The sequence below is a fragment of the Anopheles maculipalpis genome, chromosome 3RL (genome assembly GCF_943734695.1).
Source record: "Anopheles maculipalpis chromosome 3RL, idAnoMacuDA_375_x, whole genome shotgun sequence".
Lineage (NCBI taxonomy): Eukaryota > Metazoa > Arthropoda > Insecta > Diptera > Culicidae > Anopheles > Anopheles maculipalpis.
Window position 1 is genome coordinate 48,000,918 of NC_064872.1, and position 18,834 is coordinate 48,019,751.

General features: G+C 39.3%; 3 protein-coding genes across 3 annotated transcripts in view; 1 reads left to right on the forward strand and 2 right to left on the reverse strand.

Moving 5' to 3' along the window:
- Nucleotides 1-18,834, reverse strand: part of LOC126562687 (bifunctional methylenetetrahydrofolate dehydrogenase/cyclohydrolase, mitochondrial) — a 394,759-nt gene that overhangs the window by 367,701 nt on the left and 8,224 nt on the right. The window lies entirely within an intron of this gene.
- Nucleotides 1-18,834, reverse strand: part of LOC126563006 (protein DPCD) — a 194,031-nt gene that overhangs the window by 139,595 nt on the left and 35,602 nt on the right. The window lies entirely within an intron of this gene.
- LOC126562849 (barH-like 1 homeobox protein) lies at nt 678-12,968 on the forward strand. The gene is made up of 4 exons (XM_050219441.1): nt 678-766; nt 9,592-9,877; nt 12,451-12,546; nt 12,656-12,968. The coding sequence occupies exons 1-4, from the start codon at nt 700-702 to the stop codon at nt 12,966-12,968; spliced, it is 762 nt and encodes a 253-aa protein (XP_050075398.1). The 5' UTR covers nt 678-699.

The window sequence follows — 18,834 nt, forward strand, 5'->3', positions numbered from 1 at the left end:
TAACATATAGCATATAATTGCATGTTAATAACCCACTATTTAACACTTCCCATTCATATCCCACAATCCCATTCATATTAGTTTTGCTATTCACAGACTTTGCTTGATACTTTAGTCGCAGCAGATATTGTAGATGACTGTGCCCTCCGGTTATGCATCACAGGATCCTTAATTCATCAATAATAGCCCTTTATTTAAAATTTTAAATGCACGCCGTATCTACATACATGTATATGTATGTAAATTGACTAAATATCTCAACGACCATCAGAATCTAGCTCTTCTCACCATCATGAGCAGGTGTCTCGTTTCGTGCAGCGTGCACATGCGCTATTAAAATATCTCTCTCTATTAAACAATAAGAGTAAACGAAATGCACGGCAAACCTATGCTGCTCATTTGCTGCGTAAAAATTCCCGCATAATGTTGTGTGTGCCTCTTTCACTTAGTTCCTCATAAACATTCGACAACAACACGTGAAATGCCGTATCGTGCTTTCATTAGGTGTGTGAAAAAATCATCCATGAAATAAGATCAGGTTATAAGTATGTGCGAAATGGCCATTTGGATACGCATAGTGCGAGTTGTAATAGTGAACGAATCAATTTATTCGTTTAGAGAAGCATGCTGATTATTGACACTGAATCTTGGTGAAAAACTTTCTGCAACCTAAAGAATAGTGAATTTGAGAAATACGGTATGGAGTCCAGCAAATCGTTTTTCATACGGGATCTATTGGGCGATTTAATCAGCAGTCGACAATGTGGTATGTTCAAAATAGTTTTAAAGACTAGTTATTCAAGTGATTATCAAAAATGTCATTTAAACAAGATCTCAAACATCACAAACAGTGTCGAAGGTATCAATTATTGCAAGCTTCTAGTTCTATTTGGTTACTACATTATAGTACATGTGACGGCCCGGTAGTATAGGTGACAGCGGCGCCGGTCTTCAAACGGCAGGACCGAGGGTCAAATCTCATCCGGACCGTACCTCCGTAGTGAGGACTGACTATCCAACTACGTGGTATCGGCATGTCTAGTAATCCTTTTCGATGGCCGGCGTGACCTTAGGGGTCGTTAAGCCAAGAAGAAGAAGATTATAGTACAAGAAACAAAATGACTATGATCAATATTATATAATATGAATAAATTTCCATAGTTTATACCACCTGTAATGGCGATGATTTGGTTGTTGCGTCGGTCTTTTACGGCACAAAAATCTGTTTTGGTCATGAAGCCAAGGAAACCCATCAATAGCACAACTCATCTAGTAATGTTGTTAGTTGGTTGATTAGTTAGTTTAAAGGGATTAGTTAGTTCAGACTAATTAAGTCTGATCTAGTGGTCAAGATAAAAAGGTGGCTGAGAGAGAGAGAGAGAGAGAGAGAGAGAGAGAGAGAGAGAGAGAGAGAGAGGAGGTTGGTTATAGAGTTCCGGTATTTTCGTTCAGATCCGTTTTTCGTTCCGTTCCAATACTATTATTTCGCTGTGATACTTTCGATCCGTTCTTTTTTTTCGTTTATTTATAGAGGCTTTGAGTCTTAGAGACTACATACGCCTCTCTACTGTATAAAAAAAAGATGGTTTAATCTAATACAAAACTATCGTGTATGTGGCTTAAATATTATGGAAAACTATTGGGATTATGGCATATGATAATGGATAAGTTAAAACTATTGCCTAAATTTCTCTACATAAATGACTGATCCGTAAAAATCGAAAAAGGCGGTTCGGATGATGTTTGTCGGGTGATAGAATTGTTGTGTAATCGGTGTCTAGTTGGCAGGTGGCTCAGTGCGTCGTGTATCCATGGCAATCGGTGAGGATGTGGCGGACGGTGATGTCAACACCATAGAAGCTGTAGAGTGGAGGACTAGATTTTTCTAGGAGGTAGGAGTGTGTAAGGTGGGTATGACATGTACGAAGGCGGGATAGGACTCGTTGGATGTGGCTGGATTCGGTGCTTGATGGGACGGAGTTTGTTGCTGAGGTCTACGTTGTGCTCGATTCGTTCTGATACTTTCATTCCGCTGCGTTTTACCGCCGGTCATTTCGCCGAGATTTCTTTTAATTTTTAAATGACATGTTTCGCACCCCAGAAACGCTTTCCGTTTCTTTCTTTTCACCAAATTCATATGCTAGTTCAAATTTCATACGGACCGTTCTCCGATGGTATCATTAATCGGTGGTATTAATTATCGGGTGGTATCATTAAACCTCGTAGATAGCCAACATGATCTAATAGGTCGTTAAGCCAAGAAGAAGAAGATTTATAAAAGTTTTTAAAAGACTCTATAGGCATTGAACTTTATTCTTTTCTTTTAGTAAAGATGCTCCCTTGGTTCATGAAAGTCAAACATATTGTACACATAAATGAGTTCGCTTGTTATGGTTTATATTGGGTCATGTGCACCGAATCATTTGTTTTTAAAACCTAACTTTAGAAATGGCCATGTCCTGGTAACCCATCTGTGTACGCAAATTTACAATGTGTTCAGTACATCTGGAGAGTTGATGGTTCCGGTTAAAAGTCCTGCGACAAAAAGAACGTGTACATTTATTTACTGCGGTGATTCAATGTCTCGAGGCCTAGCAGTAAACAACAGCATCTGTATGACGGCAGTCTGACATTAGACTAGTTTATACTCAAATTTAGTTTGTTTTAGCTACCTCCTCTTTGGTCTGATTCTAAAACAAGCTTTGATTCTGTGTTCTGATTCTGAAAATAAGGTTAGTTTTTTGTACTACAAAGTTTAGAACTCTTTTTTTCAGTTTGTTCATTTTAAGGCCGTTCTTTGACAATTGTTGTAAAAAAACAGAAGTGTAATACAAAATTAAGATTTTGATGAGCAATTTACCAAACTTTGGTATGGTTATACCTATCTAATCTAATTGAGTTGCCGGCAGTGGCGGATTTAACGTTGGGCGCAGTAGACGGCCGTCTAGGGCCCCGACAGCTGCCTCGCATAACGGACCTTGTAACAACAATCCCGTGTTGTGAGCTTCGGTATTTTAGCTTCATAGCAGGGAGTCGTATTCGGGATGTCTGTTCGTGTTGAGACCCCGTGGAACGAAAGCAACTCTCCTGCTCAGCGCATAGACCCAAGGGATGAAAATAAAATCAAATCACCTATTCAGTAGCCTATTAGAAGTCTTTTTCTTTTTGGCTTAACGACCTCTAAGGTCATGCCGGCCATCGAAATGTCTTACTAGATTGCCGATAACACGTAGTTGCTGTAGTTGTCAGCCCTCACTACGGGGGTGGGGGGGGGGGGGATATGGCGGTTCGGATGGGATTTGAACCACGGTCCTGCCGTTTGAAGACCGGCGCCGCTTGTCGCCTACACCACCGGGCCGTCCCAATCCTCTTAGAAGTAGGAAGGAAGTTAAGATTGTGGTTGGACTGATCGCTTTTACAGCCTGCATAAGCACCCTAACGTTACCGCACTAAATGCCCTAGAGCACAGGACAAACAAAGGAGGTGGTGGGGGGGGGGGTCTTCGGTGTCCGTTACTATGTATAGTGTATAAATCGCAATCGCCACGCATAGGGCCCCGCCACAGAAGCTGCAGATTGGAGAACTGGATCGGTCTAGGAGATAAGAGTATGTAAGACGGGTATGACCGATACGAAGGGTTGGGGTTAGAATCGGAATCATCCCATGGTGCGGTGTTGTGTTTGATGGAACGCAGTTTGTTGCTGAGGACTAGGTTGTGTCAGGTGGGGCTCCAGTTTTGGGTGACTATTGAGTTGGTGAAACGGATGGCATCGCGGCGTGAAAGGGTGTTGTGTGGTTCGGCTGGATGGAGCCGACCTTCGTTGGCAAGTTGGTCTGCCTTCTCGTTTCCGTGAATTCCGAAGTGACCTCCGGATCCAACAGAACACCGTTTCAGGAGACGAAGGGATGTCATCAAGGATATGAAGATCTTTGCAGATGCCAAATTTCTTCTGAGAGAAAAAAGATAGAATGAAGAAGAAGAAGACATTCCAGTCAATCTATGAAATGTCATCACCTTCTTTTTTACTCGGTGCTCCTTCTTTGTCATCATCCGGTATGGTAAAGAGAACGATCGTATAGTTTACTGTCTCCTCGACCGACATGCTGAACTCTCTGGTAGATTGGTGTGAAACAAAATGACGGGCAATGCGGGTTTTTCATAGAGTGATGCTTTCGCACGAATATTATGTTGTTCATTTATTTACAATTAATTATGACGGTCCAGTGCCGTATTGTCAACACTGCTTGTGTTGAAAAAAAAAAATTACAATCATATTGTTAAGGCATTTCCCCCTTATTTTTGCCTAATCCCGGGCATACTCGGTTAAAATATTATGTTGTATTTTTTTTTTTTTTGCACTAGCGCACCGCGAATCATACCACACTTGATTGCCTTATTAACCACTAATAAAGGGGTTTTTTAATACAAATTTGCCTTAATAGTGCTTTTGTTGGCGAATTGACAAAGATTTTGTCGATTGGGTACGATCAGTCTCTTTATCCACTGCGTTTGACCGAATGTTATGGTGACATCAACGGTGCAAAAAGTTTTAACATAGGTTTTGTTAGATTTCCGAAAGAATTTCGTTTTTATTATCGTTATTACGCGTGATTCGAGGATCCTGTCTGTTAGCAGCCATTGTGTTTTCGCGAGTGAAAAAACAACAACGTGCTCCCGCGTGTGATCGATACCGTGTTTTCGAGTGTGTTAAAAACAAGCATCATTTTCCATAGGTGGGTGCGCGTTGTTTTCGACAACCCAAATAACGCACTGCTACTTCATCGCCACTAAAAAGGTGGCTACGCTCGCTACGACGCCACCGGTCAAACGGCTCAATCGCCCACGACGCCACCGGTCAAAAACGCCATTTTTCGCCTCGAAAATCCACGACGCCATTTTGTTCCCGAACACTAGAACACTACCACCTCGTGGTGGGAAACAATCGACCTGCCTAGTTTTTTGTTTTTTTTTTTTTTCATTGATCGTGCCGCGTTTTGTGGGAGTGTGAGTGCATCGGTTCGGGATGATGCCATTCACCTGAACCAAGACGCGATGTTCCTGCAGTAGTGTCTGTTCCTTAGCCGTTGGTCGTCCCTGTCGGCAGGCAGGCTTGGCTTAACGATCTCTAAAGGTAACGCCGGCCATCGAAATGATTTACTAGACTTGCCGATACCACGTAGTTGAATAGTCATCAACGTCCATATCAACGTAAACATCGTTGGGCCTTTTCTGGTGAGTTTCGGTGTTCCTGCGTACATCACGACCGATCAAGGAAGGCAGTTTGAATCAACCTTGCACCCCGATCTCGCCAAGATGGTGGGCATCATCATTGCCTAGCATCCTCAGGCTAACGGGCTCATCGAGCGTTGACACCGCACCTTGAAGGTAGCCATCTGTTGCAGAGACGCAACTCATTGGGCCGTTCAACTACACATTATCCTGCTAGGACTGCGAACGACCTACTAGGAGGATATCGAAGCCTCTCCAGCGGAACTTGTCTATGGTAGCTGGCATAGAATTTCTGCCGAATTTTTATACAGCAGCCTGCAGACGAATCCACCCGACACCACCGAGTTTACGCTGCGAAAAGAAAAAAAAGGTGATGGTAAGCATGCAGCCGACACAAACACCCTGGTATGACAGAAGAGCGACTTTCGTACTTTCGGACTAGCGTTCATACATCCTTGTATTCGTCCGGAACGATATTGTTCGCCCGGTGTTGCATCATTCCAACAAAGCGCTCCAGGTCATAATCAATGGTAGACCTACCAACATCTCGGTCGATCTACTGAAGTCTTGCTACTCGCCACGAGAAACACCACCAACAACCCCAGCCCCATCGTTACCAGCAACCACGTTGGCACTTGCAAAAAAGGCAACAATCAACATCATCAAACCCGTCACCGCCCGTCGCCCCAACGGATTATTCTTAGGGTTTTTATGAATGTATAGAGTATGGTACATATCTATAATATACGAGGTTAGCAGAACCAATAGCATACGTGTGATGTAAAATGAAATCCTCCAATAGAATACAATTACTAATACTACTTATACTACTACTACTAATACTGCTGCTAAAACTATTCCTGCTGCTGCAGCTACTACTACTACTACTTCTACAACTGCTACTACTACTAGCTACTACCGGTTATTCGTGCGTTAGGTATTGGTAATTTGTTAAACGTGATTGGTCGCCGTTATTTACAGGAATGGTGTTTGCAAATGTGTAGGATTTTTTATTTGGTGTGTGATATTTCCTAAGGCTGGTGTCATTGCTCGGTGGCATACGATTTTATCGCGCGACCACATTGGTCGATGTCATTGCTCGGCAGATTAGTCGTACGACCATTTTCGGCTTGACGTTTAAAGGTAAACAAACGAAGAAGGAAGGTGTTCTTTATACAAGCATTCTGCTACCAGAGCAGTTCCAAGTTCATGGTTGCAGCACTGATAATTATGCCTCGTATCGGCAGTCCTGTTACATTACAGTTGTACCGTTTTAATGATGCTGTAGGCGATTTTTATGAAAAAATATCATTGTTTACAAATCATCTGTTTACATTTTAATTTGTCACTTTCAGAAAAACGCGTTTATATAAGCGAGTTCAACTTGTTCCAAGGCACCGTGCAACGAAATCAATTTTTTTTTATTTGGTGGCACGACCAAATTTGACGTTCAACCTTATTTGTCAAATCCCATACATTTCGCTTGCAACTAGTGGGATGCCACCGAGCAATGACACCAGCCTGAATTCTGTTGAGCAGTTTTTTTTTTCAATATTTTCAGAAAAATAATTATTACGTTTTTTTTTTAAAGGAATACGGCCAGGTTGTCTCTACCAAAATAAAAAAAATATATGAAAAGAATATTACTATCTTAACTACGCAGCAATTTCCTGCTTCTGACCTTCAACCGCGGTCCACGGTCTCCGGACACGGTAGGACCGAGGTTCAAATCCCATCTGGACTGTTTCCCCGTAGTGAGGACTGACTTTCCATTTACGTGGCATCAGTAATGGCCGGCGTAACCATGGAAGTTTGTTAAGCCAAGAAGGAGAAGTTTAATTCAACTTTAGACACAAACTCCTAATGATCTTTATATTCATCAACAAAAGATTAAGTGAACCTTAACTGCTAGCTGTAAGAAAATATTTAAATAGGTTTTATACAGTGATTTCTTTCTTTTTCTTAAAGCCATTTTATAGATTATAATAAGTAAAAATTATTTTGCAAAGTGCAAAGTCACGATAAAAATGCTTGATTGATGAATGATGCAACTTTATTAAAATATGAGTAAAACTAAAACGCTCAAAAAAATGAAATGTACATGGTCAGATAAAGCAAATCCAATCCAACGTTTTTTATGTTACTGATTTTTATTTTTCTTTGACAAATTATTTACTTGACTACATTTATTTATTATCTTTTATTATTTGATTTCTTTTGTAATAATAAAAGAAACAAGCGTTGCACGCGGTAAACCCATGCGGCTTGATACGAAATACTTGTTGTTTTTAGTTATTCCTCACGTGAAGATGCTTGAGTACACGTGTCGACCTTAATTATATTACCGTACGCATGTTTTCCCTTCATTGCTTCAGACACATGCTAGTTATTGTCATACACAAGTCACCCCACTCATGTTCAAAATCAGACAATCAGTTTAGGAAGCGCTGGATAAGTGGCACTCCTGTTGTGATCGGAAATTGGTAAATCCGGTTCAATATCCTGAAAAATATCGAGAAGTCTAAAAACGTAACGGATTGGAATCAAAAGAGTTTGGTACATACTAAAAAAAAATCACTTAACTCACAATACGGCAAAGCCGTTCGATCGAAATAAAAACACAAGAAACCAATTAACTAACTTAACTCTTCAACCATTAACGGATGTTTAAAAGAAGATAAAAACGATTAAAGGTCAATGTTTCTTTTTGCATTCGTTCATTATACGGCAATATTTGAATAAAAACGTGTTCCTCGAATATAGTTTTTTCAAGAAAAGACAAGACAATTTTTCAGATTTACTTTATTTATTTATTCCTAATGATATTTGTTTGCCATTAGAGCTGTACTAATGAAAAAAAGTTTAAATATAACTTATATTTATATTTCAAAATTAGACCCAGGAAATACAAATAAGATACAAAAAAATAAATAAAAAAATATTTTTATTTACAATTAATTATGACGGTACAGTGCCGTATTGTCAAATAAGAATAAATAAATAAATAAAAAAGTCAAGAGGACTTTGATGTAAAAACAAAAAATTCTAAAAGGAAAAATTGAATAAAAAGCATTAAATAGACCTTATAGTGTATATGATCTTTGAAAGTTAGCATCTCATCAAGAACTACCCCAAGAACACCGATAGTAGACATGCGATTTAACCTACTGGAATCCACCGAATAATAAAAAAAGGACGTGGGCAAAACGAGTAAAAGACAGAAAAATGAGAAATTGCAGAGCATTTGTCTCTACGTAACAAAACAATAATTTGCAGAGCACCAAACGCACAAACGGGTTAAGAAGACAATCAGACAGACAGGAGATTTTTTAAGGCATCGGCATAAAGTAGATGTCCCGAGGGTCAAAAACACAACACCCATCATTAGCAAACAATGAGAACACCACAGCAGATAGTACAATACTTCGAGGGACACCAGAAAGAAAACAAAGTTCACGCGACACATGAGAACCAATTTTTACAAACACGTCTGTAGCCATTCTACCAAGGCTACGTAAAAGCCAAGTTTGACTCTTTGGGCTTGTCTATAGAGTTCACTTCTGATTGTTCAAGCTAGACACATTTCCAGCGCGGGCGACATCGACTCATTAAATTAATTCCTCATTCCTGCCCTAGAAATGAAGTTCATCATCAGCAGGAGCATTTGCCAGTAATTAAAACGAAGGAGATGTATATGAGCTGGTGCTTACAGTATTGATCAGGTGGCCGTAGCCATTGTCATTTTGATATTGATGATTGATGAAAACCATTAAATGGCTTACTAGACTTGCTGATACCACGTAGTTGGATTATCAGTCACTACGAGGGGACTGGCCCGGATGGGTTACTTCCTGTCCACGTTTATTATACCTGTAGGATGCCGTGCTTAACAAGGCTGTACCCAATCTCATACGATGCGATTAAAACATCATCTGATAACCTTACAATGAAACGAAGTTGTTTACCAAGGTATCACAAGTTATTACAATGTCATCTAGCTTACTCTACCACTTTATCTGAAGTGTTTTCTAAAATCGATGATGCTTTTACATTGTCAATAGAACAACCCTCTAGTTTAACCAAAGCTACACTGTGCTATATAGCTATACGTTTCGTACATTCTCGTGTGTTGCGATATGCGCTCAACATGGTTAAATTCGTCTCGTATGGTTTATTTAGTTTAGTTGTTAGTTGTTGTTTTATTGTGCAAATCACTGATCAAGATAAAATTGCCCACGACGTATTTTATTACCAATATTGGATTGGATATTTTTAAATACATTGACATGAACAAACTATTGAATGTGCAAATGTACGAATGTACGAAGATTTTGATGGTGATTTTTAATTTGTTTTTTCAGAACAATCATTTACAGCCCGGCTGATATCTGACGATGAAGAAAACAGCGACGTAGATATAGAAGACAGATCCTCGGACTCGGGAACTATCAGTCATTACAATTCCTATATCGCTACCGAGAATGTTACTAACGAAAACATTCATCGATCATTGCTAGCTTCCATTGAACGAGAATCCAAACAGGATGTACACACACCGGCGATAATTATAAAAAGTGGACGAAAGCCTCGAAGGCGAAGAACTGCTTTTACACATGCCCAATTAGCTTACTTAGAGCGTAAATTTAGGTAAATATGCTTATACCCCATTTCAACGATGTGCTCGTATCAAACACAAACTGAGTGTTCTCTTTATTCATATTGTGTATTTTATTTTTACAAAAAGTTTTCGATATTTTCAAAGTAATAGTTAACAGCTCTTTTGAAGCATGAACACATTTTTTGCTACAATGCCAACCATTAACACTAATAACCAGTGGTAAACAAACTAAATCGCAACGCAAGGGGCTGTGCCATGTTGCAATTGTAGCTCCTCCCAAAAATTGTTTCGCGTTACGAAAAGCTTCCTAATTAGATTGGAATGAACCTTATTGGCAAGATGATTTTTACATGTTGCGATAAGATTGTATCGTTATTGTTTTGTACACTTGTTTTATGTTCTTCTGCCTGTTAGTATAGTGTGTTACATGTAATACTGGTGTTCCATGAATTCACTATGGATAAAAAAGAATATGAAATCAGGAACCGTTGCCTAAAGCATTAGCTTTATGCAAGTCTTCGTTTACTGCAAAGTGAGATTATAGAGATACTTACACCTATCTAAAAAGGAAATAAAAACAACAACAAATAGGATCACGTCAGTTCTGTTATTTTTCCAATTCACATTTTAACGGACGCCTTTTTTAACATGTTTTATTATACCACGTTTAACTACGATTTTGCAGTTAGACCCGTAACAACTGCAAACAGCTTTTTATTAGCGATCACTGGTTGATGTTCACAATTCAAATATTCACGCTTTTCAAACGCTGTTATAAATACGAAATACTTTTTTATTTGAAGGTTACTTTCACCTTTTTTTTTTACAAAAATAGGCTATATTTTTTTTTAGGGCAATCTAATGAATTTTTTAGTAGAATGTTTTGCCTAATCACGTCTTAGTATCTCGTAGTAGAATGGGACACTTTTTTAATTTTTTTTTTATTTATATAATATTACTGTTGTGTTATATTGTATTGTTTTGTATTATATTACTATGGTGACTATATTAAATGTACAAAATATTAACAAGGCATTTACTCCCTGTTATTTGCCTTATCCCGGGCATACTCGGTTATAGCTGAGTTGTAAGAGCGTAGGTGCAGTTGTTGATGATGTAGAGGTGTTTGTTTTTGGTCCAGTGCTAGTGCTGTAACTATTGCTTCTATGGTGGTTGGTTGCATCCGAATTCAGGCTATTGTGGTGTTGTGGCCATTCTATTGTTGATCTTTGTGGTTTGGTCTCGACTGTAACAACCAAATAAACACTGTTAAGACAGCACGAACATTCTGCGTCTGCGTACAGTGTTCTCCAGTGCAGTCCAGTAATGACATTCCAAACTCAATCTATTTTGCGTCCAATCTAAGGTTGATCGGCAAGTTCCATCGCGCAGCAGCAAAAGCGACTTCACTACTCTCGATACTTAACTCCCAAACACTCCGAGCTCGTTGTGTCAAAGCTGGACTGGACTAGAGAACACTGTACTGTGAATAACGCCTGCCTTCCTTTTAAGGCAGTGTTGGAATCACCCCCGATTGCTGTTGACCCGTTTACATTTAACAAAAAAGGAATGGTGGGAACGAATAAGCATTGAAAGGATCATAGGGATGCGGAATCATCGGACAAGACCGTTGTCGCTGGCTAATCGGAAGATGAGCCTCATGTAGGGGAGGTCACCGGTAGCCAACACTTCTCTAATTTCAGCACCCGGTCGTCTGCCGATATGCTCGACCAGGGGGGCAGTTTTGTAAGGAAAAGAAAACTTTTTTTGTGTCTATCAAATTTTATAAATTAGCAAAAAAAAAACATGTTGCGTACTTGTAAATTGCAATACTATCCACAAGATACACTCAAAATAACTACCATTAGCGTTAAACACGGCTTCGCTCCTGTTTCGAAACCTCGAGCAAGGTTTTGTATGCTTTTTTTGTTGATGTCAGAGCGGTTTGTTTCGTCCCATACAAAATAATCGATGGGGTTAGGGTTTGGAGAGTTTAGAGATAAAAAACATGGAGCTATAGAAATAAAAATTGCAAACCTGCAGCTCATGTCGAATGATGTGTAATGTATAGAGGGAATTTAGGGTAGTAGACATAATAACCCTATTTTGATAAAAGGTACGAATTATCATATAGGTAAAACCGTACCAAAATTTAGTAAGAGGAAGCTCCATCATCTTAACTTTGTATCGTACTTTTGTTTTTGCTCAAACAATAAATAAATCATTGATTATAAATTAAGAAATTGATAAAAGTTGCAACATTTTTAGACATAAAAGAATTTGTTAAGCGCTAAAGCTGAAAACAAAATAAAGAGGACCAAAGATAAGAAATTTTGTTATTGGAAGTCAACATTGATTAATGATCGTATTTTATTGAGTTATCATATTGTCATCAGAATGACAAAAAGAGACTCAGTATCAATTTAATGACTCGTTCCATAAAATAATCAATTTCCAAAAATCCTTAACTAAGGTTCTGTAGCAATAATAACTAAACCGATTTGTTGCATACTCGCAAAAACGCATTATTTTAGCTTTTAAAACAATGATCTACAAGCATAATGTTTCTCATGATGTACAACATTTCAACATTTGAACATAGGTGCCAAAAATATTTATCGGTGGCGGACAGGAGCGACGTTGCCGATGCATTAAATCTTTCTGAGACGCAAGTAAAAACATGGTACCAAAATCGACGGTAAGTTATCGATTAGAAGTTAACGATGAGCTTACAATTCCATTTCAAGGTACGTTAACCGTTACTCTGTTTTCTTCGCATTTCTATCTTTACGATTAATTTCTGTTAGGACCAAATGGAAGCGACAAAATCAACTTCGCATGGAGCAGTTAAGACATCAAGCTTCGCTGGAAAAAAATATAATAAACGTGTCAAACGCCGCAGGTGGTAGCGTTACACCCAGGCATCTGCATCAGCAAACCGATTCGTCTACTAGTTCCTTGCCAGTTACTAGACCTGGCAATCAATGTTGCCAAACACCGCCTGCCCTTGTTGTATCATCGCCGTTCGTTTCGTCCAACCCATGTAGTTTTTTAACTTCCGCTGCCGCTGCCATTTTTCGTAATGTTGCCCAACCATGGTCATCCAGTTCTCTGCTGTAGATCGTAAAGCTGGGAATAGAAACAATTTGTAAATTGAACTTGTAATATATATCCGCACTAAACACGCCGCATGTTCGATAAAAGAAATCGCCAATTATTTGCCATCATTGAGACAATTTAAGCCCCAAAGTGATTTGCAGACCGCAGCCGACAGTCAATAACTTTTGAACAAATAAATTACCATGTACGTTTAACCTACCCCTGCGCGATTGTCTGTTTGTGTTTCAATTTAAGGTTTGAATTATCCTTTATCATACGCAAGTGGTGCGAGAGCACAAATTCAAACACTAATGATCAATCAAAAAACAACGCCTATAGAATGATATTTGCGGGGGATTACCGAACCTGGTGTCAATCAAAGTATGGACGAAGTGAAACATGCTCACATCCCTTCATTGCGTAGCGACAAATTGCTCTTGATTACAAGCCAACGGCAACGCTTCCTTCCCATCGACTTGTTTGCCCGGGCGGAAGGATTGGCGTTCTAAGTGTTTTTCTATAGCATTATTATAATAGCTGCGGGAGATCGTTACCGATTTTGTGTTGATTTTCATTCACATTCCACTTTTCCTTAGATAATTGAACGGTCGAGATGCATGCCGCGAACCCCTGTGATGAAGCTCTTCACATGATGTGATCCATCCTCAGTTCGTTTGCATTGAATCTTATCTTTGTGATACTTATCAATTATAAGGGCAAATCATTCGCTCGGCACAATAGCTCTGATTTATGTTTTCAAAAAAGGGTGCCGGTTGGGAAGAAAAAGGGGCATATATCAAACACATAAATATCCTCGTTACCGGATTAACTGTGGTTTACGTAAAATCATGCATTCTTAAAGTAAACACTACGTTTGCACAGAAATGTTCTGCACTCGTACCGGTGTTCTGATCAATCAAATCAGATACCGTATCTAATATTTTACACGGCTGTAACTGTTACGCATTTGAAATCATTTGTTTTTTATGTCATTCCGTTAATTTTTTACGATGGTCAATAGTTGCTTTAAAATTTTTATTCTTGGTAACTTCAGAAACAAAAACGTAATAGTTGCTTGGAACATGAATGGTAGTTATATTTGTCATATAACACGACATAACTACGTAATGTGCTACAATTGTCTAGAATATCCTGCTAATTTTCGAATCAATGGTTAAACGATCTACTGGTCACACCAGTCATTAAATAGCATGCTAAATCTATCCTCACTACGGGTGGACTGGTCCAGATGGGATTTGGTCCTATCCCATCCGGTCCGTTTGAAGACCGACGTCGTTGTTGCCTTACCACTGGGCCGCCCCTGGAGGACTATTTTACAAAAATGGAACCACGGGTTGACTTCGAACTTATTTAAAAAAAAAAAAAACAACTTTAAGAAGTTATAAAGCTGTTTAATCCACGCATGGAACTCGAAAAAAGGAAACGGCCTAGCAGCTTCATCGGACAGCTTAGGTCCGATTCGGTTATTATGGACCGATATGCGATATGTACTTTTTAATGAAAGGCGTTTTTTAAACCACCTTACAGACACCAATTTTTGGCAGCGTTCATCATTTTGTATCTCAATGACATCAATTTCAATATATGTTTTTTTTTAATTTTTATGTAATTGAATCCATTAATAGAATTCAATTTACATTCATTTTTACAATTTACATTCAATCATCCATATATTCGCCGATATATGCTATCACATGGAACCGAATTTGATTCGAATAGAACTGTTTGAACATATTTCCGATGATATAAGATATAAGACTTATGGGTACTGTATACAATGTATATATATATATATATATATATATATATATATATATATATATATATATACCGAATCAAAAGCCACCTTCAGGTCAGTATAGATGGCATCAACCTGATACGTATATATATATACGTATATCTGTCCTGCCAACACCTCCCTTTTAAAGTAAAGGTAATGCGCGTCGTATCTAGCTGGTGGAATACGCTGCCTGGATGATTGACGTGTAGGTTGTATGTTGCTTCGCACTGACCCTCTATAGCGTCGTTGACGTGGCTGTGCAAAGTCTTCCAACATTTATGTTGTAGATGTTGTATTATTATTATTATTATTATTATTATTATTATTATTATACCTATTACTCATTTATTTCATCGCACAAATAGGTGTCTTAATAAATAGTGTCTTATTAACTAACAGAGTGATAACTTAAAGAGACGAATTGAACAATTTTGGACGCATACGTAGGCGCTCACGAAAAGCAGATTGAGACATACCAAATTCATGCATGTTGAAGTTTACATTATATACGGTACACATTGCGTTCACTGGGTCCGATTAACCAAAAGTGGTCCAGAAGCGAGCAGCCCGGATTATGCCTCGTTGCCTTAGACTCCTAGAGGGCGCAAAAAAGTTAACGGAGCTAAGGAGAGCTGGAGCATCCACATGTATCGGACCTGGTCGTCGCCTTGAAATCTATAGTGCACCTGGTTACTTTGCGTGTTATTTTACCAGTTACAAGTACCTGGTTACTTTGGACCTGGCATACTCTAAGCTTGATCGGACTAGGGAACAGAAGAGTGTTTTAATAGTAGTAGGGTCGCGAAACTCCTTTGTCATACGAAATACAATGCCTAGCATCTGATTACCACGGTTAATTAGATTTGTCATGTGAGGTCTAAAGCTGAGTTGCTTGTCAAGAAGAATCCCTAAGTCTAACACATTCAGGACGTTGAAGTAAACTATTGTCAATGTTGTAATCAAATAGGATAAATAGAGCTGCCTCTCGAAAAGGAAATTACTTGACATTTAGCGACAGACAATGCATTTCTACGGCACCATAGACTAAAAACATCAATCGCATGTTGTAACCGAGCACAGTCACCACAGCACACAGCTTGACATCATCCGCTGTGTGCATCATGTTAAAATCAGCTAGTAGTATTGCAGCATCATTGATGTAGAGTAGGAACAACAGCGGATCGAGGATGCTGCCTTGAGGAACGCCAGAGTTGCTGATGAATGCACGTGACTGTCCCCAAGCTTGATAGTGTATGATCGATCAGATAGATAGGATTTGATCCATTTGACCATACTATTGTCAAAACCTAGCTTCTGTAATTTTGCCACAAGCATAGGATGAGACACCAAATCAAAAGCCGCCTTCAGGTCAGTATAGATGGCAATCGCTATAGAGGTTTTTTCGGAACTGGTCAGGATTCAAGGTTAGTTTTCGTATCCGTTCCGGCTACACTGGAACATTCAATGCAAGATTGCACGGTATGTGATACGTTTTGATCGACGCTTGGCCAGTACTCATAGTGCCGTGCAATAGAGCGCATTCGTTCAATTCCAGGATGTCCTTTGTGTAACTGGTTGAGAACACTTTTTCTGGACTTAGGCACGACCAATCTTTCTCCATACATCAGGCAATCTGCTACGACAGACAGTCCATCTCGTCGTTGATAATATTGTTGGATGTTAGGATCGTCTATGAGGGTTTTGTACGGTCAACCTTGCTTAACGAACTTTATCATTTTTTGTAAGATATCATGCAGTTTGGTTTCATCTTGAATTATCTTGAATAAAATTGGTAGTGCTTGCAGGGATTCGTTGAGAATACTCCGAATGCTTTTTTCGAACGTGAGATGAGCTATGACCATCTCTTTATCTGGCCGTACGTGTCGTTGTGACGTATGATCGCAACGTTGAAATGTCGTGTGGTGGTTGCATGCTCACAATTGTTTTAATTTTATGTGGGTCTGACCGAATTTCTTCTGCGTCAAGAATTTGTCCAAGATATTTTACTTGGCGCATGTTGAAACTGCACTTTTCAATGGGTACAGTAGACCCATAATCTCATAAACGGTTGAGCACGACGTGTAAGTTTAGCTGATGCTCGTCTTCGTTACGTCCACCGATTAAAATGTCGTCCAGATATCCTGTGGTGCTATTGAGCCCAGCGAGAACCGTATCCAACAACTTTTGGAATGCCCTTTGCGCTAATTTGTTGCCGGGTGTCAATCGGGTGAATTGAAACAGTCCCTTATGGGTGTTGATGGTTAGCAGTGGATAACTTGCTTCGTCCACCTAAAAGCATGCGTCCGATAAGTCGATATTACGTAATTAGCCATTTTCACGAAAATGTCCTCGGGCAGTGGTAGAGGATAGTTGTTCGACTCCAGCACGCTATTCAACCCCGTTGTGAAATCCGCGCAAATGCGAACGGCGTCATTGGGGTTTTGCACCACAACTATGGGTGCCGCCCAGTCCGAAACATCTACTTTCTTGAGGATGCCTAGACTTTCCAAACGACGTCAGCTTCCATTGTGTAAGCAACTGGTCTCTTTACACGAAACACTCGTGTAGGGGTGCCCTTCAAAGTAAGTTGTACTGCTGATTTATTGTATAACCCCATTTTGTCGATGAATACCTCTAGATAACGAGTATGTAGTTCTGCTACGGCTGTCGTCCTCATGGTGCAAATTTGGTTGCAGAAAGCCGCGATCGGCTCGTTCCACAAACCAAACAGATCAATCCTTAAAACGTAAAGATTGACTTTTGGATCAGTTACAAAACACTTACCCTGTTTTGTAACACCGTTAATGGTGACGCTGCACTCCAGTTCGGATGCCAATTGCAACGGATCGCCCGACGTTGTCCTAGCATTACAGATGGTTGGTTTAACAGCCGGCGAACCGATTCGTTGCAATTGGCCATGCCTGATGTGAGATTATCACAATGTCCGATCCGGTGTCAATTTGAAGTCGATGAAGGACGTTGTTCAGTTGAACGGCGACGAACTTGCGCCCTTGAGTGACATTGTTGATTGTCACTATGTTCGAGGTCTGCCCTTGTTTCTTCTGCTTCTGTTTCTTTTCCCGGTTGTCATCTGAGGTGGAGCACTGGTTGATGCTTTTGATGTAAAACAAGGGCAGTATCCCTTGGAATGTTCAATTTTACCACAATCTCGGCATTTGTGGTTTCGATTCGAACAATATTTGTGGAAGTGCATTCCACCGCAAGACCAGCAAGGAGTACGAGGCTGTTCCTGTTGCCGTTTTCCTCCGCTTACAGAATAAAAAATACTTTGCACCCGTTTTTATCAATGTTTCAACTCAAATGCAAACAGATCACAAAAATTTCAATGAGATTATCTCAATAGAATCGGTAAGTAAATTAATATAACATAGCAAAACATGGTGATGCAGGAACACGGCCTGGCCGTCATTACGAAATAAAAACAAAGGCCCGACATGGTGATGTTATAGTTTCCTTATAGAATCGTACAACTGTGTGTTTAATTCTATTAAAATTATCTTAAAAAATACTAAAATATCATTTTACATAGTACTATGAAATGGTTCACGCATTATAACGAAGTAGATGTAAAAAAAACTAGGAAAAACAATATTTTCCTGAATAGACCATTTCTACTCTTATTGAAAAAAATATGTTTTCATATTATTGAAAATCAAACACGATTTTGTACATCACATAATTTTCGTTTCGGACGAGAACACGTGCAAGGCAAGTCAGGCAAGTAAAGTAAATAGTAATTAGGCGAATCTTAAATTTAAATTGCTTTCCATAATTGTAACGTTATTCAAGGGCCCTTGGTAAAGGCGACATCCGCGCTGATTTCTATACGGTCGGACTGAAATTCAAATCCCACCCCAAGAAGAATGTAACTCAATTTCAATTAATGAGATGTGTTGTTGTTGGGAATTAAGACCGGTTAAAATAAAGTACCCCAAAGGCCCAAAGGTTTGATGTGAGCGGGGTCGGTAAAAAATGACATCCACACAATTCTCGGCACAGGACTGACTAACCAGCTACTTAAAAACCAAAACGTAAAGAAAGCCAACAATTTTATTCACCATTAGA